The sequence below is a fragment of the Protopterus annectens genome, chromosome 10.part0, assembly GCF_019279795.1.
Source record: "Protopterus annectens isolate FY-2018-M chromosome 10.part0, PAN1.0, whole genome shotgun sequence".
Classification (NCBI taxonomy): domain Eukaryota; kingdom Metazoa; phylum Chordata; order Ceratodontiformes; family Protopteridae; genus Protopterus; species Protopterus annectens.
Genome location: NC_056744.1, coordinates 1,314,036,767 through 1,314,058,419, shown reverse-complemented (window position 1 = coordinate 1,314,058,419; position 21,653 = coordinate 1,314,036,767). Strand labels below are relative to the sequence as shown.

Below are 21,653 nucleotides of genomic sequence, written 5' to 3'. Positions count from 1 at the left end.
AATTCTCAACATTTGTTCTCCCCACTGAATCCACTTTCTTGTTTTTTTTTTAATTATATCCCATCCTGCCACCCATATTCCCTTTCTCCAGCCTTCCTTCCATTCCAGATGCCAACCTTCTTTTATCAACCTCATACTTTCATCCTGACCTCTATATATCTTACTTAAATTGGTATGGCTATCCTATCTAGAGCTCTCCACACCAATCAGATTTACCGAGACTCGCCTGTGTCACACCAACTAGATGAGTAAAATTCACACATCTGTGGAAATTATGAGTGACAACTCAAAGCATTTTTTTTTCTGTGATGTTGTGTGACCGTGCAGATAGTAAGTAAAAATAAGGTGGGTGGGGGCATGCACCTCCTGGAACCTGCCATGTTGGTGGACTTCATCCCCCTTACTTATTTATGCTAACTGCATGGTCACACAGCCTCACGGAAAAGAGACAACACCCAGTAAGTGTGAAAACTTTATGTCACAAACACTAGACCTGAAATACATGGAAAAGCATTCTGAGTGTTGCATTTTGAATAAGTTTGTTTTGTCCTGTTTACTGTCAAAGAATTGCCACTGACCAAATGATAGATCTCCGTTAAGAGCCCTACTTTGTTTTACTATTGTCTTTCTTCTCTTACGAAGGGTAAACCCTGACTCCTCCTACCTCTGTAGTCTAATTATTCCAACCAATCAGCTTTTGTGCTGCAAATCCTAAATAGGTCTGTGAGAAAGACTTATGCCTAATTAGCTCCCCTTCCATTCTACCAAATCCTGCTTACTCCTAAATCTCCAGTTTTCCACTGAATTCATAATGAAGTATCAAAATATTTTTCCCTGTTTCTTACCTTCTACTGCTTGCCCAAATTTTGCCACCAGTAGACAGCTTATACCCAGACCACACCACCTTTCAGCCCTCATCCATTTCTTTGTTTTAACTTGGTCAGTTTCCTCACATTTGCACCTTCCTGCTCCATTTTCCCATTTTATCCACAGTGGTGTATTATTTTCCAAGTATTCTATACAAGTGGGCCAGATGTCAGATTTACTGCACTAAAGGGGCTACTAGATGCAACAAATCTCATGTTCCCATTTCTCTTCTGTGCTGCATGTCTATCACTCCAAAAGCATGCTGTTTATATATGTTATGTTATGCAAGTATGTTATGTTCTGTTTGCTTTTTTTTTCAGTTTTGCCCAGTATGATATTAAAAGAGTGCACAGAAGATGGCTGCCTTTTGGGGGTAGGGGATGAGGAGGCATAAATATGACAGCAGCAGCTTGGAATATGACTTTGGATGTTTATGTCTTAATTTTACCCAATTTAACACTATAGGTGATAATACAGATAGAGACTACCTATTTTGAGGTGGGTGGTAATGGGACAGGTACTCTTCTCAGATACAATATATGTATCTTCAAAGCATTTGCCTTCAGTTTACTGTGAAGTAGTGTTTGGTCAGCTTTGAGCATTAAAACTTGGATACAACTTATTTCTTCCTTGAAATAAAAAGTAGGATTGAATCTATTTTCTGAATGCAAGATTTTGTGTTCAGGTCATTGTTATATCAAAAGGTTGGAAAAAAAGATTTACCATGCACCTCAGAGCATCTGTAACCCCAAGGCTTCTGGGTGCTTACTAATTCCCACCTTAATTTAGTTATTACTGACTTATAGGTTCATAGGTGTTTATTAGGCTAAGGACCACAGGGGCCTTTTTAAGCCTAGTCATGCATCCCAAACCTGTGCCAAGTTCTGATACCCTTGATAAGTGTAAGCATGGGCCTGGGAATTGAACCGTTATAAATTATAAATCATGGTCATTTAGGATGTGTTGAAAAAATGCAGGAAGAAGTAAAGTTGATGAATAAGACTGAATTTCTGTAATTATGTTTTTTGTTCAAGCAGCATTTGGATGAAAAGGTTTGTTAAACACAATGATGCATATCGGAGCATCCAGAAACCTCATGATTTCTGGGGGCCTAGACCTCTGGCTTAATGCATTTATTTCCACTGCAGTTATTACAGTGTAGTTTTGGTTAGTTAGGATGTACTGAAGGAATGCAAGAAAAAAGCAAAGTTGAAGACTATTTCTTTCTTTGATCATGATTATAGTTCAGGCAGTCACTGGATGGGAAAAATGTTTAAAAAACTAATGTACCTCAGAAGATCTAGAACTCACATGGTTTCTGGAGGGCTTGTGGCCCCCACCTTATTGGAATTTTTTCCTCCACAGTTATCAGAGTACAGTCTTGCTTAGATCATGTTGAATTAATGAATACAAGAATAAGTAAACTGTGAGAAAAAGTAGGGAAAATGTAATCTGGATAGGGTGAGTACGCCAGGATGGGATTAAAAAATCACTGAAATCAGTGATTGAGCAAATAAAACCTGTATCTGTCTTTATTAAAAAAAAGTTTAAAATATCACCAAACAAATAGACTGCAATCAGATAGGCACTTTTGGCAGAGCCTTCTTCAGATCCGTAGCAAGCCATTAATGCAGCTAAAGTTAAATTAAACATGAAAGCCAATCAGATTACTTCCTGAGGTTCCTGCCTTTCAGTAATGGTTTTAAAGGGACCAGACTATTTAAGTACTCGTAAGTCTGCTATCCATCTCATTTCTGTTATCTCAATTTTATTGAAAATATCTCCTCCTCTAGCAGTAATTTTCACTTTTTTAGACATGAGAAAAGAAACTTATTTTGGCTCAAGATTATCTTAAACTTCTTATTGACAACCCACACCAAAGAATCCTGAGTAGACCTATATCACACACCAGTTGAGTCCAACTAGATCCACAAAAGCTGTATTTATTAAGCTAAAAAATGATAGAACACTTTTTGTTAATCCACAATAGTTTAACTTCATCAGATACACACTTCCTTAGAAGCAAGAGTTTAAATAACCCACTTGTCACATCACATGGTCTGCAACCAACAACTATCTGATGAAGTTAAACTATTGTGGATGAACAAAAAGTGTTCTATCATTTTTGAGTTTAATAAATACTGCTTTTGTGGATTTAGTTGGACTCAACTGGTGTGTGATACAGGTATACTCAGGATTCTTTGGTGTGGATTAGCAGTTTTTCATTTTTAGCAGTTTGGTGTTTCTTATTGATAACATCAAGAAGGAAATTATGGATGGTTTGCGATTTTAACATTACCCCTTGATTAGGGGTAAGCCTATTGCCAGCAGCAATATTACTGCTATGACAGCTGGCATTCAGGAGACCTTGGAAACAGGTAATACAATATGTTTACCCTTTAGGCAAAGGAACCTCTGGAACCAAGGATATATACTGTGTGTTAGGGTATAGCCAAGATTCTTTGTGAATCAAATAAATTATTCTTAAGTTCTGGAATATGTTTGCCATGATGCCCAACACTCTCTCAGTTTTTCAATATTCCTTTAAGGTTAGTTATAGGAGAGGTTCCAACATCAAGAACTTGTTTGAGAATGCATCACAAGTTAATAACTTCAGACCACACAAAAATAAGGGTAATTTCAGATGTGGCAGTTGTGCACAGTGTTGGATAGTGGTCAGTAACAGTGTTATTTTTAATAAGCTTGGATAAGTTTATTCCCATTGATGGACACCATAATTGTGCCTCTAAAAGAATAGTATACGTGGCATATTGTACCATCTGTTATGCGTTCTATATAGGCAAGACTGAAAGATGTCTTAGACAGAGAATATATGAGCACTTATATGATCTAAACAGGGGCAAAGACACCAATGCCCTGTACAGACTTTGTTTAGTTTGTCCCTCAGCCAAATTCAAATTCTGGGTGATACAGCCCAGAAAGGGGTGGGGATTAGGAAACCAGGTTAGAATATCAAGAGATGATATGGCAAATATTTTTTGATGCCTGTGTAAACCCTGGTTTAGATTACCACCTTTCTATAGTTCCTGTCTTGAAACTGAAAGCAGACATTTTATAACATCTTTGTTGTCATGTTTAGGAGATTCTATACACTTTTGTAAATAATATTTGCATACATACATTTTTGTAAATATTTTTACCAAATTGCTTTGTACATATATATATATGTGTGTGTATATATATTAAACATGAGTATACAAGTTTCTGTGATGTTTCTTTAAATTTTCAAACATTGTATAATTAACTTACAGCCACTCCCATTCAGGTTTTGATTATTTTAACAGTTTGTGACAATACACCATTCTGATCAAGTTTCCGTGGCTGAAATGAAAGCGCTTATTTGGTGTGGATATTTTGTATTAAACTTTATACCATATTGGTTTGGCTTGGCTTTGTCTTTGCCTACAGGTATATGGACCTTTACTGGCTTTCTTTTCTGCACTGTTGTGGAGTTTTGGCATTTGTATTATTTACAGCATTTTCTGTGGTTACTAGTATATTTCAGACAGACTTTATTAAAACACAACTCTAGCACCTTGACACAAGCCCTGGCATTCAGAAATGCTTACCGTGGGTGGGACACATTAATATGACTATTTTTCCAGTCATGGAAGTTATCTTTCCATTCAGAGGATGCCCTACTAGTGAGGCTTCCTACTAGTCAGAGCCTCAACACAAAAGGCGGTAGGGTTGGCAGATCTGGACTCCAGAGACGTGGCTAATACAAAATAATTATGTGGTCTTCCCCAGAAGTTCCATAGGTTCCTCATTTACATTGCCAAGTGCTTCAGAAAATTTCTCGGCTGTCTAAATTACCACTATTAAAGGAAAACATGAATGTCATTAAAAGACAACAGTATCCCACTGACTCCTATAAAAGTAGCCACAGTAAAGATATAGGGTTGTTTTGCTGTCTATTTATCTGTGTAGAGTAATGAGTGAAGCTACATGAATGTGTGTGTGTGTCTCTGCCTGGGTGGTCATACTAGGAGAATTTAGGAAGGGAATCAAGAATGTGTGTGTGTGTGTGTGTGTGTGTGTGTGTGTGTGTGTGTGTGTGTGTGTGTGTGTGTCTGTCTGTCTGAGTGTAAAGGATTTTCTTTACCAATGTGATATGTGAGCAACCAGGGAAAACACTGGCACCATCAGACCTGACAATACTAGAGTTAAAGAAAGGCTAACAACAGAATAATGAGGTGTTATGACTGTTGTCATAGCTGTCTGTGAATCACATTTTTCAGCATCTCATAAATTGACCATTTGGTCTTGGAGAATAAAAAAAAAATCGCAACCAATTCCCACATTAAAAAGACAAAAAAACATAATAATTAACCAGTCAGTAGCCTCAAGCAAAGAACTTAACTAATTAAATATTTCACTTGATTTTTGTATTCAAACCTCTTAAAGTATCAAATTTTAAAATAAGCAAACTGTCTTTTTTCAAAACATAATCTTTCCGTGACATTCTCCCTCTGACATTACATTTCAGTTGTTCCAGAACTGTTACTTTAAAACAAATTATTTTCTATGAACAACGGTAGTGGTGCTGCGGTGGCATTGTCGCCTCACAGCAAGATGTTGTCGCGTTCTATTCTCAGCTAGAGCGTCTTGTGTGTGGAGGCATTCATGAATGGGCGTGCCTTCGTTGAAGTCTGTGCATCAAGGCTGGTAACTCGGCACATAAAAATCCACTACCAAACATTAGCGGACCGGAGTTCCGCTGTGGCGACCCCTAACCGGGATAAGCCGAAAGACAACAGCTGTTAAAATGAACAGTCACAGGACTCTCTGTTTTAATGTTTTACTATGTTCCTCACATGTTCTTGCATTCTCAATGTGACTTTATTATGGTTTCTCCAATATAAAACTGACAGCAAGAGCAAAAGTGGGCATAATTCACTGTTTTGTAAAGTGTAACAACGGACAGTATCAAATCTCAGGCCATTTATTTTGTGAGATCTTTTAACAACACAGGCATCACAGGGTTATGCTCTTCTGTGTGTCATGTTAAGTTCAAGTTAGTGACATTATTCAGCTCAACTTTAGGTCTCTGAAAATGACTTCCAACTAGAAAATTAAATGGATTTCTACCTCTTTAAAAAAAAATTGTGGCACCCTACATAATCCAAAAGAAATTTTGGGCACCCTACATACTCACCCCTTAAAAATGCAACCAAATATAGAACACTGTATTACTTTAAAACTAATGACATTGTATTTTTTAGCAAAATATATTTGCTTGATATTTTGACTGTGCTATTCCTTCACATGACTGCCATTAATGATTTGTTTACTAGAATAGTTATTTTGATACTTTTTAAAGAAAAAGCTTCCTTAAATTGCTCTGAGTAAGCTCTATGCAAAAACTTTGTTGTCACTTGTCTTGCCTCTTCCAAAAATTATTCCAGTTAGCATATAACCTTCTAGCTATTAATAACTCACTATATGAAAGAACAGATAAGTATGGATGATGGTGGTACTTACCTTGTAAAAATTCAAAAAGAAGTGGGTTTCCTAAATAATTTAGTCTCAAACTTCCTTCCTCAAGCCTCAGTTAACAGTAACTCCAAAACATTAATACTCCTAGAATCAATATTAATAAATGTAAAATCAAATATATTACTTGGCATCTCTCTAAAAACATTTTACTAAGTCAGTCTCACCAAAAAAAAAAAAAAAAAAATCAAATTATAGTAATTGCAGAAGTTCTGAAACAAGGAAATCACAAATGTTAGTATTAGAAGGAGCAAACAGTGCTCATAGTCATTGCTCCTTTTAGTTGTTTACAAAGAGCTGCATCAAAGATAAAATAATTATTATTTAAACATAAAGTGACCACCTCCACTATATAAGGAGTTTTAGGAGAAGAACCTTAAAAAATCCAAAGCTTTAAATCCTAAGTGGAGAATCCTGATATATAACTTATTAGCATCAACTTTAACTCAGAAATGAGCTGCTGTGTTGGCATGGAGGAATAAAGCCGTAACTATGAACGACCCTGTGCTATTTTGTTACTAGTATAACTGCTGATTTAAAGTAAAGATATACTTTTGGTAGCAAATCTTTTATGCATCAGAGAATACTTGATCTATTCTCTGTTTCTTGTGTTAAATCTAATAAAAATCTTACTGAAGATATACACATTAGAAACAAATGATACAGCTTGGCAGACATCGGGTGAAAGTCTCTATCACAAAGATTAAATACTTAAAAGTAATATGCCTTAGATTTTACCTGCTGTGGATGGAACCTTTAATATCCTCTAAGTGCTTTCTATAAGTATCTTTTGGCCCAGGGGAAGCCTTAGGGCTTTTGATTTAAAAAGACAATTGGAACTTGACATTTTTAACTTTTTCAACCCTACCAAATGTAAGCTATTCTTCCTCTTAAAGTTTTGTAGATTTTCTATACTTTCAACCAAAAATGCTATGTTCCTCTGGCAAGCCTGTAATACCAACTGCCCTTCTTGTAATTGCCTGCTTATACATTCAAGGCTAACTCCATAGAAGTAGCTTTCATTGCCCACATTTCTCTTCTCCTGGGTAGCACTTCCTTGTTTCAGCCTAGATGCATCCTTCAAAAATGACAAACCAGTAACTTTAAGTGATTTGTCTTTGCCTTTGCAGTGTCTTGCAGTTGCAGGCCTTCTTCACCTTCTTGACCACTCACATTGTTACTTTGTGCCAGATGGCTATCAAAGATTCCATGTTTTAGGAATCAAGTTAGTAAGTTGCTTCTTCTTTTTTTTCTATATAAGGCAGTTATAGTGTGATTTTAGTTGCAGTAATGTTTTAGCTGCCCAGAGGATCTGCCTTTTGTTAAAAATCCACATGCAAGGATTGCACTTATATACTTTTATTTTTCACTATATAGATCCACTACCTTCTCAATTCCTAACATTTACCAGTTCTGTTTAGGCCCATCAACATTTGAGAAAGTAGTGTAACACCAAAAATAAATTGAGCAAAGTCTTCATGGATTCACATTCTTGTTTCATAAATCTTTTGTGGATAAATTAGTCCTTGTACTTTATTTATTTTTTTTATTTATTGACATTTGTTAACTGGGTTTGTCCAACTGGGCTTGTGGCCGATTTTCAGTGGAGACCCGAGGAGAAAAGCTCCAGTAGTACATTTTAAACAAGTATAATTTTAAACAATATTGATATAATAGCAATTATAGCAAAAAGATTCACATATGTTGGGTTACATACATAAAGTTAAAGTTGCATTAAAAAGAAGCTAAGTAACAATTTTGCATTGATACAGTTCAATAGGTCAACAATAAAAAAATTTTGTTTGTATAAAATTATGCAAATGCATAGTAGACACATTGGAGAGAGAGAGGTATAATGAGGTACTAATTGTCCTTTTGAGGGTACATAAAGGGAATGAAGACTTGGTAGAGTCATGGCAAGGGCAGGTTCTGGAATTGAGAAATTAAGCTTTTAGTTCATTTTTAAAGTGTGAGATGTGGGAGATTGAACGTAAGTCAAGGGGAAGTTTGTTCCAAGCATGGGCAAGGGAGTGTTTGGAGAGTAGTTTGCCTACTGACCTTTTTGGGTGGTAGATATCAAGTAATTGTTGATTAGATGTATGGAGGGTCCAGGAAGGGATGTAGATAGAGACTAAAGAAGATAGAGATGGACAGAAGGAGGGTTTATAAAGAATAGTGTAGCATATGAAATTGATAAGATAGCAGAAATTGGGGAAGTTCAAGCCATTTAAGAGAGTTTAAAGAAATGCAGTGGTGTGAGTGGTATGGGGAGTTAGTAATGAATCTGGCTATTTTACGGTAAGTCTGTTGGAGTTTGTTTAGAGTGGAGGCCTGGATATTGGTAAGAACTGGGGCGGCATATAAGAGGGAGGGGAGGAGGAGTGCCTGGCCCAGGGTAAGTCTAGATTCAGAGGTTAGGAATTTTTTCTTCCGATATAGCAGATCTAGTTTCTGGTTTGTTTTTTTTATACATTGGAGTATGTGTAGGTTAAACTTTAGTTCATCATAGATAATGACCCCTAGGATATTTGTGTGGGTGTCAGGTTAGATAGTTGTATTTTGAGAAGATGTAATAAAAAATGAGGTTTTGTGATGAGAAAGAGAACGGGGAAGGAAAAGTAGGAGTTTGGTCTTTTTGGGATTTAGGATCAATAGGTTGTGAGAGAGCCATTGTTCAGTGGATAGTAGGCCCTGTTGGGTCAGGAAATGTAGTTCAGGAATATTATTTGATATGGATATAAGTGTGGAGTCATCGGCATACTGAATAAGGGAGGATTCTTTGCATGAGGTGTAAAGATCATTGGTGAAGATGTTAAACAAAAGGGGTCCCAAGATGGAGCCTTGGGGAACACCAGTGGAGATGGGAAAGAAAGGTGAGGAGGATGAGAGCCATTTGACAGATTGTTTCCTGCCAGATAGGTAACTATTAAACCAGGCAAGTGCAGAGGGGGATAGGTGGAGATTTGCGAGTTTGGATAGTAGTAGAGGATGAGAGACAGTATCAAAGGCTTTGGAGAGATCTAGGAAGAGACAGGAAATGAGTTTATTAAAGAACTACCAGCAAAGGAAGCAAAATATTTCCAAAAACAACGACCACGGATCCAACACCAAAAGTTTATTGCACACAAGTCCCTAGCACCTCGGCCTTCGCCTTCCAAGAATGGTAATGGTAAGAAATTTTACCCTATGGGACAATTTTCATGTAATACTGAAAGAATTGTGTATGCATTGAAATGCCCTTGTAATATGTTTTATGTTGGGGAAAGTAAACGGGCTTTTAAAATACGGCTGCAGGAACATTTAAGAGATATAAAACATAAAAAAATAGAAAGTCCTATTGCTACACATTTTAAAGAGTTTCATAATAGTGACCCTAAAGGTCTGTTAGCTACAGTTTTAGAAAGTTTAATTATGAATGAAAATGAAGAAAAAATTAAATGTAAGTTGTTACATAAAGAGACAGTTTTTATATTGAAGTATGATACTATGGCACCTAGAGGCATGAATTTGGAGTGTAATTGGAAAGTCTTTTTATGATTAATTGTATAATTGTTAATTGAATAATTTGATTATTTTATTGATTAGTGTATAAAAATGTTTGAAAGTTAACTGATGTTATTCTCCTGGAAGGCGAAGGCCGAGGCGCTAGGGACTTGTGTGCAATAAACTTTTGGTGTTGGATCCGTGGTCGTTGTTTTTAGGAAATGAGTTTATTGTTGTCTAGGGCCTCTGCAATGATATGAGTGAAGGAGAGGAGGGCAGTGGTGGTGCTGTGGTGAGGACGAAATCCATGTTGGGTACGGATAAGTAAGTGGTGTGTGAAGAGGTGATTGAGAAGCTGTGAGTGAATACATTTTTCTAATATCTTGGAGAGGGGGGAAAGAATGGCAATGGGTCGGTAGTTTGAGGGGTCAGTGGAGTTTCCACCTTTATGAAGAGGGATAGTAAAGAAAGATTTTCAAAGGGTCGGGGCAGTTGATTCCGGAATAGATTGATTAATTAGTATAGATATAGAATAGGCAACTGAGTTAGCAGCAAGTTTGAGGAATGTAGGAGATAGATCCTCAGTGGAAGGAGAGCAAGGTTTTAGCTTGAGTAGTAGAGATTTGATGTAAGTAATGGGAACTGGCTCAAAAGAAAACAAAGTTGTGTTAGTGGGACCTGGAGGGGTGGGTGTCGAAGTAGAGTTTGGCTTAGAGGTTACCAGATTTTGGATGGAAGAGATAAAGTGTTTATTCAGGAGGGTAGCTGTTTCCTGAGAGGAAGAGTTAGGGTATGGGGAGGGATTAGAGGGCTTTCCAGGATAAGGATGTTGTTGAGAGTTGGCCAAAATTTTCGAGGATTGGATTTGTTGTTAAGCTGAGCAGAGCTATAGTATAACTTTTTGTCATTAGTTGTATGTTTTTTTGCAAGGTTCCTCAGTTGCCTGTATTTTTGAAGAAAAGGTGGTTGTTTAGTTTTAGTCCAGGTTTTCCAAGCACAATCTCTTTGTTTCATTTTTTACTTATTTGTTTCATGTTTTACTTAATTCATTTTAAGCTATTTGATTTATAAAACATATTCCCTAATTTGTCAAAAACATATCTTTAGCTCCAGATCTAACTCAGGCCCCAAATGTAACTGAGCACTACTGCCCTGTTTCATTAGTAAATTCTGGGGTTAGAGTTCTCATTTCCATGTTAACTAAAGGATTTAATTAATTAAGGTTAGTTTCACTAGGCTTGCGGCCTCTTTTCAGGGGAGACCTGAGGTGATATTTATACTATTATGGGAAATTTGACCAGGCCATTAGTGATCATCCTCTACTCTTTATGATAGGTGCTGTAGGATCTTTTATATCCACCTGAGCTACCACCAATTCAAGCAGATGGGACTTTGGTTTAATATCTCATGTGAACAACAACACACTCAAGAATGCAGCACCCACACTATGCTGCACTGCAATGGCATTAATCAGTCTACTTGGTGGTGTGCAACTAGTTGTGACACTGACACTGCATCATAGTTAGATTGCCCAACACATTATTTCTCCATTCCATTCTAGTTATATGCTGTACTCAAGAGAATAGACTTATATCTGAAATAATTGAAATTGTTCTTTCCCTTTCAAATTCTCACCCTTCCCAACAGCCTTATAAGTAATAATATTCTTGAAGTACTAGAAACCTCCATGGCATACATCCCTTTTCAATGAAAATGGCAAAAAATCAATTTCTACAAATTCCCTTCAGAGCAGCAATTAGAAAACTTTACTTTGATTCATGTACTTTGTAACCAGTTAATACCTATGTTCTATCTCCATTAGAATTATTTTGTATATCTGCAGCATCTATACTGTTGTGTTACCAGAAGTAACAACATCTTACAAATTAGAGGTCAACACTAATGTTCTCTATAAAGCCTTCACTGACAGCTTTGCCTATGTTACATCTCTACCCAGGTAGCTATAATTGCATATTCAAGTAATAATGATTTTCTGGTTCATTTCTTATTGAAAATGAATTAATAACAATTTCACTATGTTACCACATTCCTGTTCTATCTTGGGCTCCAAACTAAATTATTGATCCAAGTGCATCTTTTAATATAGATCTGAATGTCATGGAGAGTGTCTACAGAGAACTGACAAGTTGGAGAAACTTCATTTCAAAACCTTGGTTAGATGACATTCTTTCAAAATTAATGTTTTCCTACGTATAGACATCCTTTGATCAAAGCATTGGCCATTTAACTATTTAATTTTTAGGTACAACATTCCCTAAACAATCATGCTGAAATGCTCAGCTCAGAGAGAGAGGCTTTTTACTAAAAGTTACTGAAAATAATACTTGTCAGCCCTGTTTGTTAAATAACAAAGAGTTTCTAGATGGAGACCACCTTTAGAAGTACCTTATGCCCAAGACCAAGGACAGTACAGCAGCTGAGCTTAGAATGGTGGGAGACTAGGGCAATAACCGTGAAGACAGAAATGGGAGAATCCTGGTTATACTCATTTCATTTGTGGGAGGTAGCATGCACACATGTAAGGTGGAAATAAAAGACAGTATGCTCACATAACTATGCTTTAATGTGGTAAGGTGGGAGAATTAGAGATGCTAAAGATAGCAGGGAAGAACTGGAAAATTATATAGATGAATAGAGTCAAAATTGGAAAGTGGTGATTTTGATGCTGAGATCCTTTTTATAACTGTTCAGTTTGAAGTTAAAAGTTAGCAGGCCCAGTGGAAGAATAATTGTAGGTGTTAGACTAGAAGACCTGCAGCTTGGTTGCCTCTGTGACCTTTGCTATGATTCTCCAATGTGAGAGAAATTTTAAACTAGCATGCAAAAAAATACAGAACGATTACAACTCTTATCTATTTTCCCATTTTGTCCTAGTGATGGGAGGTTCAAAGAAGATGTCTCACTGGTTTCTGAAAACAGCAGCCTTGTACTTGGTATTAAATAAATAAAGTTACTGGTACAAAAATGCCTTCATTGTGGATTAGTGGGAGGGACACTGTTGCTCATCCGGTCAGGATAAAACAAATGAACAGTTGTGGATTCAGTTCAAGCAGCTTTATTACACAAAATTACATCAGAAATGAGGCTTAGTAACTTAAATAAATTTATAAACAGACTGACTACTACAATCATACATGTTAACACTCTGGCTGTTCTCTCAAAGTGGCACTGCTGCCTGCACGTGCTCATTATTTATATGCACGTGCCTACATCTGGAAATGCTTCTTAAAGTTACACACACATTATCTGTTCTACAGACACCTTTTACCAAAGAAGCTTGCTTCATATTTTATATGGTTTGCATGTGGCACTTCGTACTGTTTTGTATTATTAGTTGTACTGATTGGTGATATATTGAATGTTACCACAACATTGTTGGTAAGATAGATTTTGAGCTGCTGGTTATTGAAGGGTAGTCCTATTCTCTTCTTACCACATGTTTTACTGGCTCTTCTAGCAGCTGCCCAAGCTCTCACATAGTTTGAGAAATATGACACATCGGAGGCAGACCTACCTATGGCCTTATTTATTTATTTACTATTTGTTCACTGGCTAAGTAGGCTGGTCTATTGAACCTTTTAATCCATGACCTGAGCTCAAAAAGCAGAAAATACATTTGCAGTCTTTCAGTCATCAATATGACATACAAAATGAGTACATAGTGAAATTCAGAACTTAGTAAGATTGAATGCAGACAGAGTAACATTAAAAGATCTAGACAGAATGCAGTGAAAAAAAAAATATATATATAGATATATATATATATATATATATATATATATATATATATACAAATTACAGGCACATAAAATAAAGTGCAAGCATACATCTAATATATAAACTCCTGTATACAAGTATAAGATACCACATTAAGAGGCTGAGAAAAGTTTATTAAATGTATTCTAGTATTCATGATATAGAATAAGTTACCTGTTGTCGTGATAGCGGTTCCTGGTTGATTCACTAAAGAGATGGTCTTTAAGTGCATCTTTGAAGCTTGTAATGATTTCTAGATTTTTGATGTCTGTAGATGGTTCCAGGTAAAAAGTCCCAGTCTAGAGAAGGCTCTCTCACTTACAGCAGTTTTAAATGGAGGGTGTACGAGAGTGAAACTGTTGTCTTGTATACTTCTGAGTACATAAGGGTTGTCTTGTAAAGGAAGTTTCTCTGTTAAAGGGGGGCAATGACCAAGTTTAGCACCTTGTAAATTAGAGTACTTAGAAAAAAAGTAGTCCTATGAGGCACTGAAAGCCATTTGGAATTTTTTAACAGATTACAATGGTGTATCTGGTGGTCTGCTAATAGAATGAATCTGCAGATTTTATTCTCAGCAGTCTGTGTTGTGTGAGTACTGTAGGTTGAATACATAACAAGAAAAGGAAGGCCATATCCATGTTTGGGTATTAAAATACTTTTAGCAGTGTCCCTGAGGGCAGCAAGTAAAAGGAGGTGACTAATCTTATAACATAATTTTAATTGAACAAGGACTTTATTAGTCACAAATCTTTGCATGGTAAAGGATAGGGTATTAGTTCTAGGTTCTTCTGTTCAGTGGCATTAGGTATTATATTTCTGTTAAGCTCAGTTAAGATAGTAGGAGGGAATAATGGGCAAATGTCTTGGCTGAGGCAAAAAAAAATAATTTTTTGGGGGGGGGGGTTAATTAGTAGTTTGTTAGCAGTGGACCAGGTGCATAAATGAGTGACATTGTCCAGTAACTTGGTTTATAGGTCAGACTGGCTAGTACTGGATTGCAGTATATCATCTAAATACATTATTAATTTCAAATGTGTTAATTCTAAGGGGAGATCATTAACAAAGAGAGAGAGAGAGAGAGAGAAGAGAAGAGGACCTATCACAGACCTTTGTGGTACACCTGTATTAAGTGTACAAGCAGATAGGATGAATCATAGCTGTGGACTTGGAAGGCACATCATTTGGATTTCTGTGAAACCAACAGATAGTGTTATATCCAAAGTTGAATCTTTTAAGATGGTTGAGAAGAAGGGTATGGTTAACTGTTTCAAAAGCCCTTGTCATGTCATCAAAGAGACCTGCAGTAATAAGTCTGTCATTCAAGATGCAGTGAGTGGTATCAGTGGCCATTAGCAGGACAGTAAAGGTATGTCGGCATTGCAAAAGCAATGTTTTCATAACTGTTAACATGCTTAAGCAGGTACTTCTATAAACGTTTTAAAAATATTTTGGCAATAGGGCACAGGGTAGAAATAGGACTGTAATACTTCAAACCATTAGAAGAAGTGACTTTAGGTATTGGGATTATAACTGCGTGTTTGGAATGGTAGTGGGACAGTGGCTGAGGTGAGAGAGGTTAAAGGTATGATTGAGGGGTTTAGTGATTTTTTTTCAGCTGCAAGGAACGTGGGATGAAGATTATTGGACTTAGATTCAGAATTGCTAAGTTTGAGAAGTAGGGACTTGATCTGTGTTCTGGAATTTCAGAGAAGTGAAAGGTTGCTGCATAAGAAGGTAGAATGTTCACATCTGGGGATGACGTTTGTTGTTTTTTGTTGGTGAGGGAGTACATTGTTGGAAAGGATTTAGTTATGTCAGTTAAAATGTAGTACAAAAAAAGTGATCATAATCATTAGCAGAGATGTAATGATTCAGTATTAATATTGGTAGCAAAAGAATTATCTAATGTCTGTGCTAAGTGTTTTGAAGGGTAAAGATTCTGTGCAAAACCACTGTTTGCAGGCCTGTCTTCAACATTTTTCTTTTGAAATGTTGTATCTAAGGTCTCTTTACTAAATGACTTGAGTGAGTGAAGATCATGAATCTCCACTGCAGTATTCCTGAAACCATGCATGTCTTATTCAACTGTTGCTTGTCGTGTGTGAAAGAAAGAATTTGTAAACAAATGGTGAGCAGCAGAGATAACGCATACAGTGTATAATCGCCAAGCAGACATACCCATAGAGTGTATAATCTCCAAGCAGACATACCCATAGAGTGTATAATCTCCAAGCAGACATACCTGTAGAGTGTATAATTGCCAAGCAGACAGTGTAGATTATTATTACTGTTACTTTGCAGCTTTTCATACTTTTCAACTGTCCAGATTTTCCCATTGAATTACCAAATCTTGTTTCTGGTGTGTTCCTCATAAAATTTGCAATTTTTTGGCAAGTCATTGAAGATTACAGTAACAAAATAATGATAGATATTTGAGATTTTATCTTCATATACTTCAAGAAATGTATGGTAATGCAAAACTTGTTAATCTAACAACTTTCTAACAATCTTTAAAATCTGTCCTATTTTAGGGCCTTTATGTCCCCATTATTTTTGGATGTTTCCCTTATTCTTGGAGTAAGAGTTTGAAAGGTATGCAGCCTTCTAAGACATACTTTACTGAGTTTCCACATTTATAGCAAACATCATTTATTTAACAACTGTTAAACTTTATATTTATGTATATGAGTCTACTTCATTTCACTGAAACTCAGTTGCCTGCGCACAATTCACTGAAAGCTCATTTCACTGAAAACTCATTTGACTGAAACTCATTTCGTTGAAAGTTATGTAAGGACTTTTCACCACTGTAGTGCAATCCTGGAGTTAGTATATAAAGTAAGGGGGTGGGGGGCACAGCCCCCCACCTATTTTAAATGTTTAAATCATAGATATGGATACTTACAAGTCCAATGAATAACTCTTTGCACAAGACAATATATAACTAAACTATGTGGGGGGGGGGGCTTTTCCCCCACACCCCCCATGTGGAATGAAGTACACACACACACGCACACACACACACACACACATATATATATATATATATATATATATATATATATATATATATATGTGTGTATATATATATATATATATATATGCATATATTTATAAGGAGTACCTCCTTTGTGTCTTAACATGAAGGGCAACATAAACTGTGGCAGTGCAGTTCTTAACAGAGTGTATAGTTCAATGACTGTTTTCTGGAGCACAAAGTTTGGAGTACTAAATTATTCTGTCTTTACTCTAGTTATAACAATTTTCTGATTTCAGGTAACATTTTGCTGCTAATGATGTAAACACTGCAGTTTGTTAAGATTTAAACAGGTATAAAAATGTGTGGAGTTGAAGTTTGGCAACAAGTCCCTGAACAGTTGTAATGGTGGTGCATTTTGTCGAGGTGTGTTTAATACATGCCTAGTCTCAATAACAGTTTCTTTATTCTGCATCATTTCAGATGTCACAAGTGAAGTCTTCACCTGTAAGTTGCCAGCTTCTTTATTAAGTTTCAGCCCTGTAAATTATTCAGGTTTCTGAGGATCCTATAACAAGTAGTCCTCTGCTGCTCACTGCAGTTCATCTCCATCCTGGAATTCCAAAAACTAAACAGAAGGAAAGTAAAGGATCTTTCCCAATAAAGTGGACACCATTTTGATAGTGTGGTGCTAAACTTTTCTCTAGTCAGTACAAATACCTCCCCAGTCTTCTAGACAGAAGGGCACAATTCAGTACATTTAACCTGCTTGTCATGCAAATCACAGTAAACAAATTATGTTATTTACCCCCCCACCACCCACACACAATTTTTAATGTAATTTCCTCATTGTTAGATTCCTACTGTTCATACTGGCTAAGAGAAATCACATCTGATGCACTAGAAACTGCAAGCACACACACAGGTGCATTCCCAGTATGCAGTGTGACAAATACTGATAATGGTTTTCATTCCCATGGCTAGTACATTTGTTGAAAATGGTGACAATAGCCCTATGCTAGCATGTAAAAATCATTAAATAGAATTTATAAGGTAAAACAGAAATGCAGAAAAACACTTAGGATTTTTCTTTCTGTTACAGAAATATGGTAACATTTCGTAATGTGGTTGATGGTGAACCATTCACTAACTGGTGGGACAATGGCAGCAACCAAATTGCTTTTAGCCGTGGAAACAAAGGGTTCATTATCTTTAACAATGATGACTGGTAAGTGTACTTTTTTTGTGAAGTGTCCTAGTACTTTTAATTTAAAGACAGTAAAACATTTTATGTACATTTGATCAATGTTTTGTGCTGGCTGTATAATGTGCTTGACTGTGCAACCAGAATTCTTCTTCATCATTAATATAAGTCTGGCCATTTGGTATGCAAATTGTGTATTTGTTAGTGTGTGTTCAACCTGGATACATGAAGGTAGTTCCTGCAGGAGAAAGTGTACAGTGTGCTACTGGGAGGATGTACTTAAATCTGGTATCTAACTTTAGCTCCTGCAGTAGAAAATACTACAAAGAAGTAAACTACTCACTTTACAATACTAACTTACTTCTGATACTAGTTCAGTTATTCATTTGTTAATTGGGCAAGTAGACTGGTGTAAAGACTGTTTTCAGCAATAACCCAGGCCAAAGGTGGAAATAAGGCAGAAACACATTTCATTGTATGCAAAAAAGAAATAAAAGATAACATCAAAGTTCAAGAAAAGTCACATAGAACCAAAACTATATCCTTAGCCATCTGACATATAGCAATAGGAAGTGTAGAACATATAATGTGATTCACTCTAAAATACTTCCTGTGCGGAACGTTGTGCAGAAAGAACTGCTTATATCCTGTAGCTCAAGCTGAAAATGAAAAAAAAAAGAAATAATCAAGTAACGTTCACTGCACGCTTCATTTCCAATGAATACAGAAATACAGATGGTGGAGCAGGAAGATCTTGTATCTTGAAATGCAGAAAACATGAAACAGTGAACCTCAAAATGTAGGAAACAAAAAAAAAAAAATCAAAAGACTAAATGCACAGAACACTCACTACCAAGAATACCGAATCACAAAACACTGAATATTTCTCTCCCTCTATACCGAATCACAAAACACTGAATATTTCCCTCCCTCTAAACAACAATTTATCAGTAAACCACAACTATAAAACTGAGATCAGGTGTTATATTGGTTGTGGTACTGCTAAGGAAATAGTTTTTAGTAATGTAATATGTAAGATCAGGGTCAGCAGCAGGGTTAGGACTAGTGTTAGGGTTAACACAAGTGAGTAGGGTGAGTAGATAAGGCACATTTCCAAATTCACTTATTCCAGGATGACCCAAGATATTACCACTGTAAGTCACTTCACAAGGGAATTTTTTGCTCACTTAGATAAATGTAGAGAACAGACAGTACCTACCAAATCTAAGTATAAGTCAAGTTTAAAAGTAAACCACACTGGTGGTCTATTAGTATAAATAAACTCTCCAATAAAAGAAAAAAAAACTAATGAAAGAGTATAAAGTAGAGCAAAAGATCCTCAAATCAATGGTAATATCAGGAAATTGACTAAAATTTGGAAAAAAGTAGGACTACCGAGGCAGCTCATGAACTTAGGTTAGCATCTGAAGTCAAGGACAAGTACAGATCTTTCTTTAGTTAAATTCAGAAACTAAGAAATAACACCCAGCACTGCTCTGCACTTATTCAAAATGGCACTGTTAAAATCCAATTTAAAATATACATAAATAAAATTAATTACCTTTCAGTCTTAAGTCAAGAATAACTCTTTAGGATGTGCAAAACTTTTTTTATTTAAATCCACATATGTCAGTGCTAGGAGACTATCTACACAATTTAAAGCCAGTCTCACCAGCAAAAATACACACTCTTTATTTAATTTCTTGTCAGGATCATGCATGCAGAATACTGACGTGGTCAAATAGGATTTCTACAGACCCTCGTGCTTCTCGCTTAATGCTGCACGTGAACAATCATGCTTTTTTAGTACCAATAATGTTTTGGAAAAACACAGGCCACCTGGCTTGTTAATTAGTCTTGTTTCCTGACCTTGTACATTTTAGTACCAGTACATTCTAACTCCCCAACATTCCTTCTAACTATCCATCCCAACCTGGGAAGGTCAGAGCTTACAGGTGTATTCTTTCTTGCTTTCAGAAACCAGTCTTTGTAAGATCTTTTAACCCCTTCAGCACATTCTTTACATTCAGTCATCTGTTAATACAGTTGCAGCTTGATATTAGAATGCAGTTGTGAAACACTCAGAGCTACAATAAGTAATTGTGGTTTGAATAACTGTGCATCTGTACTACATGTCATTTTTAACATGAACAAATATTAAATAATTCATCAAACATATTTGTGAAGAAAGTGTAACTTAATATCCATTTTGTGTAGAGTAATCATGAGAGATGCATTTTTCTCTAACAGCACCCCCTACTCTGACCCTGCAGACATTTCCAGCTTCACCCCAGAAATGACTATCAAAGGTTCTAATATCTGAAGCTGTCAGACCCCGACATCATAAGCTAAGATCATACACTAAAGGTGCTCTCCAAGACTAAAAATACTTCCTCCGTGGAATCTGATGGCAAACCGTACTAAACAAGCCCTGGCACATTTATCTAACTTATGTTTACCTAAGTTAAGTTTAACCTAAGTTTAGTGATTGGCTTTGTCCTTGAGCTTTAGCAGCCAGCAGTACTGATGCCACACTACAAGTGTGGCCTTTTCACTGATCCAAGTAATTGTAGTTCTGTTAGCCTGGCAAGTCTTATTATGAAGCATGTTGTAAATGGCCTGATTAATTAAAAATCTCATTAGGTATGACCCACAGCAGTTTGGCATTATCAAGGGTAGATCCTCTATAATGAATCAGATTAATTTATTTGAAAGCTTAACACAAGTTGTTTCAATGGTCATGCTGTCCAAATGGTATACGTTGACCTAGCCATGTCCTTTGATACCATGCGTCATGCTTGCATAGTTAGTAAGGTCAGTGAATTAGAAATTGATCTATGTGTATGAATATAGATAGAAAACTGGTTAAAGGATAGAACCAGCACAGGTCAGGTAGAAGTTTCCTCATGAGAGATTTTGAAGGTTGCCAGTAGTAGTGTACCGTAGTCCTGCGGGGTTCCATGATGGTACCCCTAATGGCATTTACATTTCAGATGACAAACTAAGAACTCTTGCTATCCAAGTTTGCAGATGACTAAACGTGGAGTAATTGTAAAGTCATCCTCTGACAACCAAGCGCTGCAAGAAAAACTTACACTTGTATTATATAGTTGTAATATGCTAAAAATGGTCTTACATTTTTTTGGTCTGAACTTACTGAACTAATCACCAAACACTAAAAATTGTCAAAAATTCTTCCTCCTCAATCTTCTGAAACATCTGTACATTTCAAGCATTGAATCTAATTTTAAGTATTCTACTAGAGCATTTACTTCTCACTACCAATCATGTTTATCATTATGCTCTTATATTCTCATATTTTTTTCTGAGAATAACAAACCAATTCTTACTAATAAATTACCTGAGAGAATTTTATATTTCTTTGTATTGTTTAAGTTATTCTGTGACAAGAGTTGTGTACATAGTGTATATTTTGTATATTGTCTGTTTCTTTGTAATATATTACTTTGCGTTGGTCTTTATAGAAAAAAAATTCAATAAAATGTGTTTGAGACAAACATCGGCTTAAATTAAATAGTAAACATACTATATTTTAATTGAACATCTCTTCTATATGTGCATATTGTAAATTTTATAAATACTATGTCTGACCATTGTTTGAAAATACTATACACTAGTATGTATTACTTTTATCTTCTTCTCTATAAAAAAATAAGGTATTACAGTATGCCTCTACTTTTTACCTGGGTTACAATTAAAAAGGGTCAGTGTACCAGTTCATTTCCCCAGTTAACAAATTATAAATGCATAATATTGTCAGATTAGGCAAATTATCCCGCCCCCAGCCCCAGCTTGTGACATAGACAA

General features: G+C 36.1%; 1 protein-coding gene across 2 annotated transcripts in view; it reads left to right on the top strand.

The window, feature by feature from the left end:
- Positions 1–21,653, top strand: part of LOC122813586 (pancreatic alpha-amylase-like) — an 883,322-nt gene that overhangs the window by 762,236 nt on the left and 99,433 nt on the right. For both annotated transcript variants that reach the window (XM_044085993.1, XM_044085992.1), the window contains exon 9: positions 17,724–17,849. In XM_044085993.1, the coding sequence (XP_043941928.1) occupies positions 17,724–17,849 (126 nt within the window). The remainder of the gene's footprint in view (positions 1–17,723; positions 17,850–21,653) is intronic.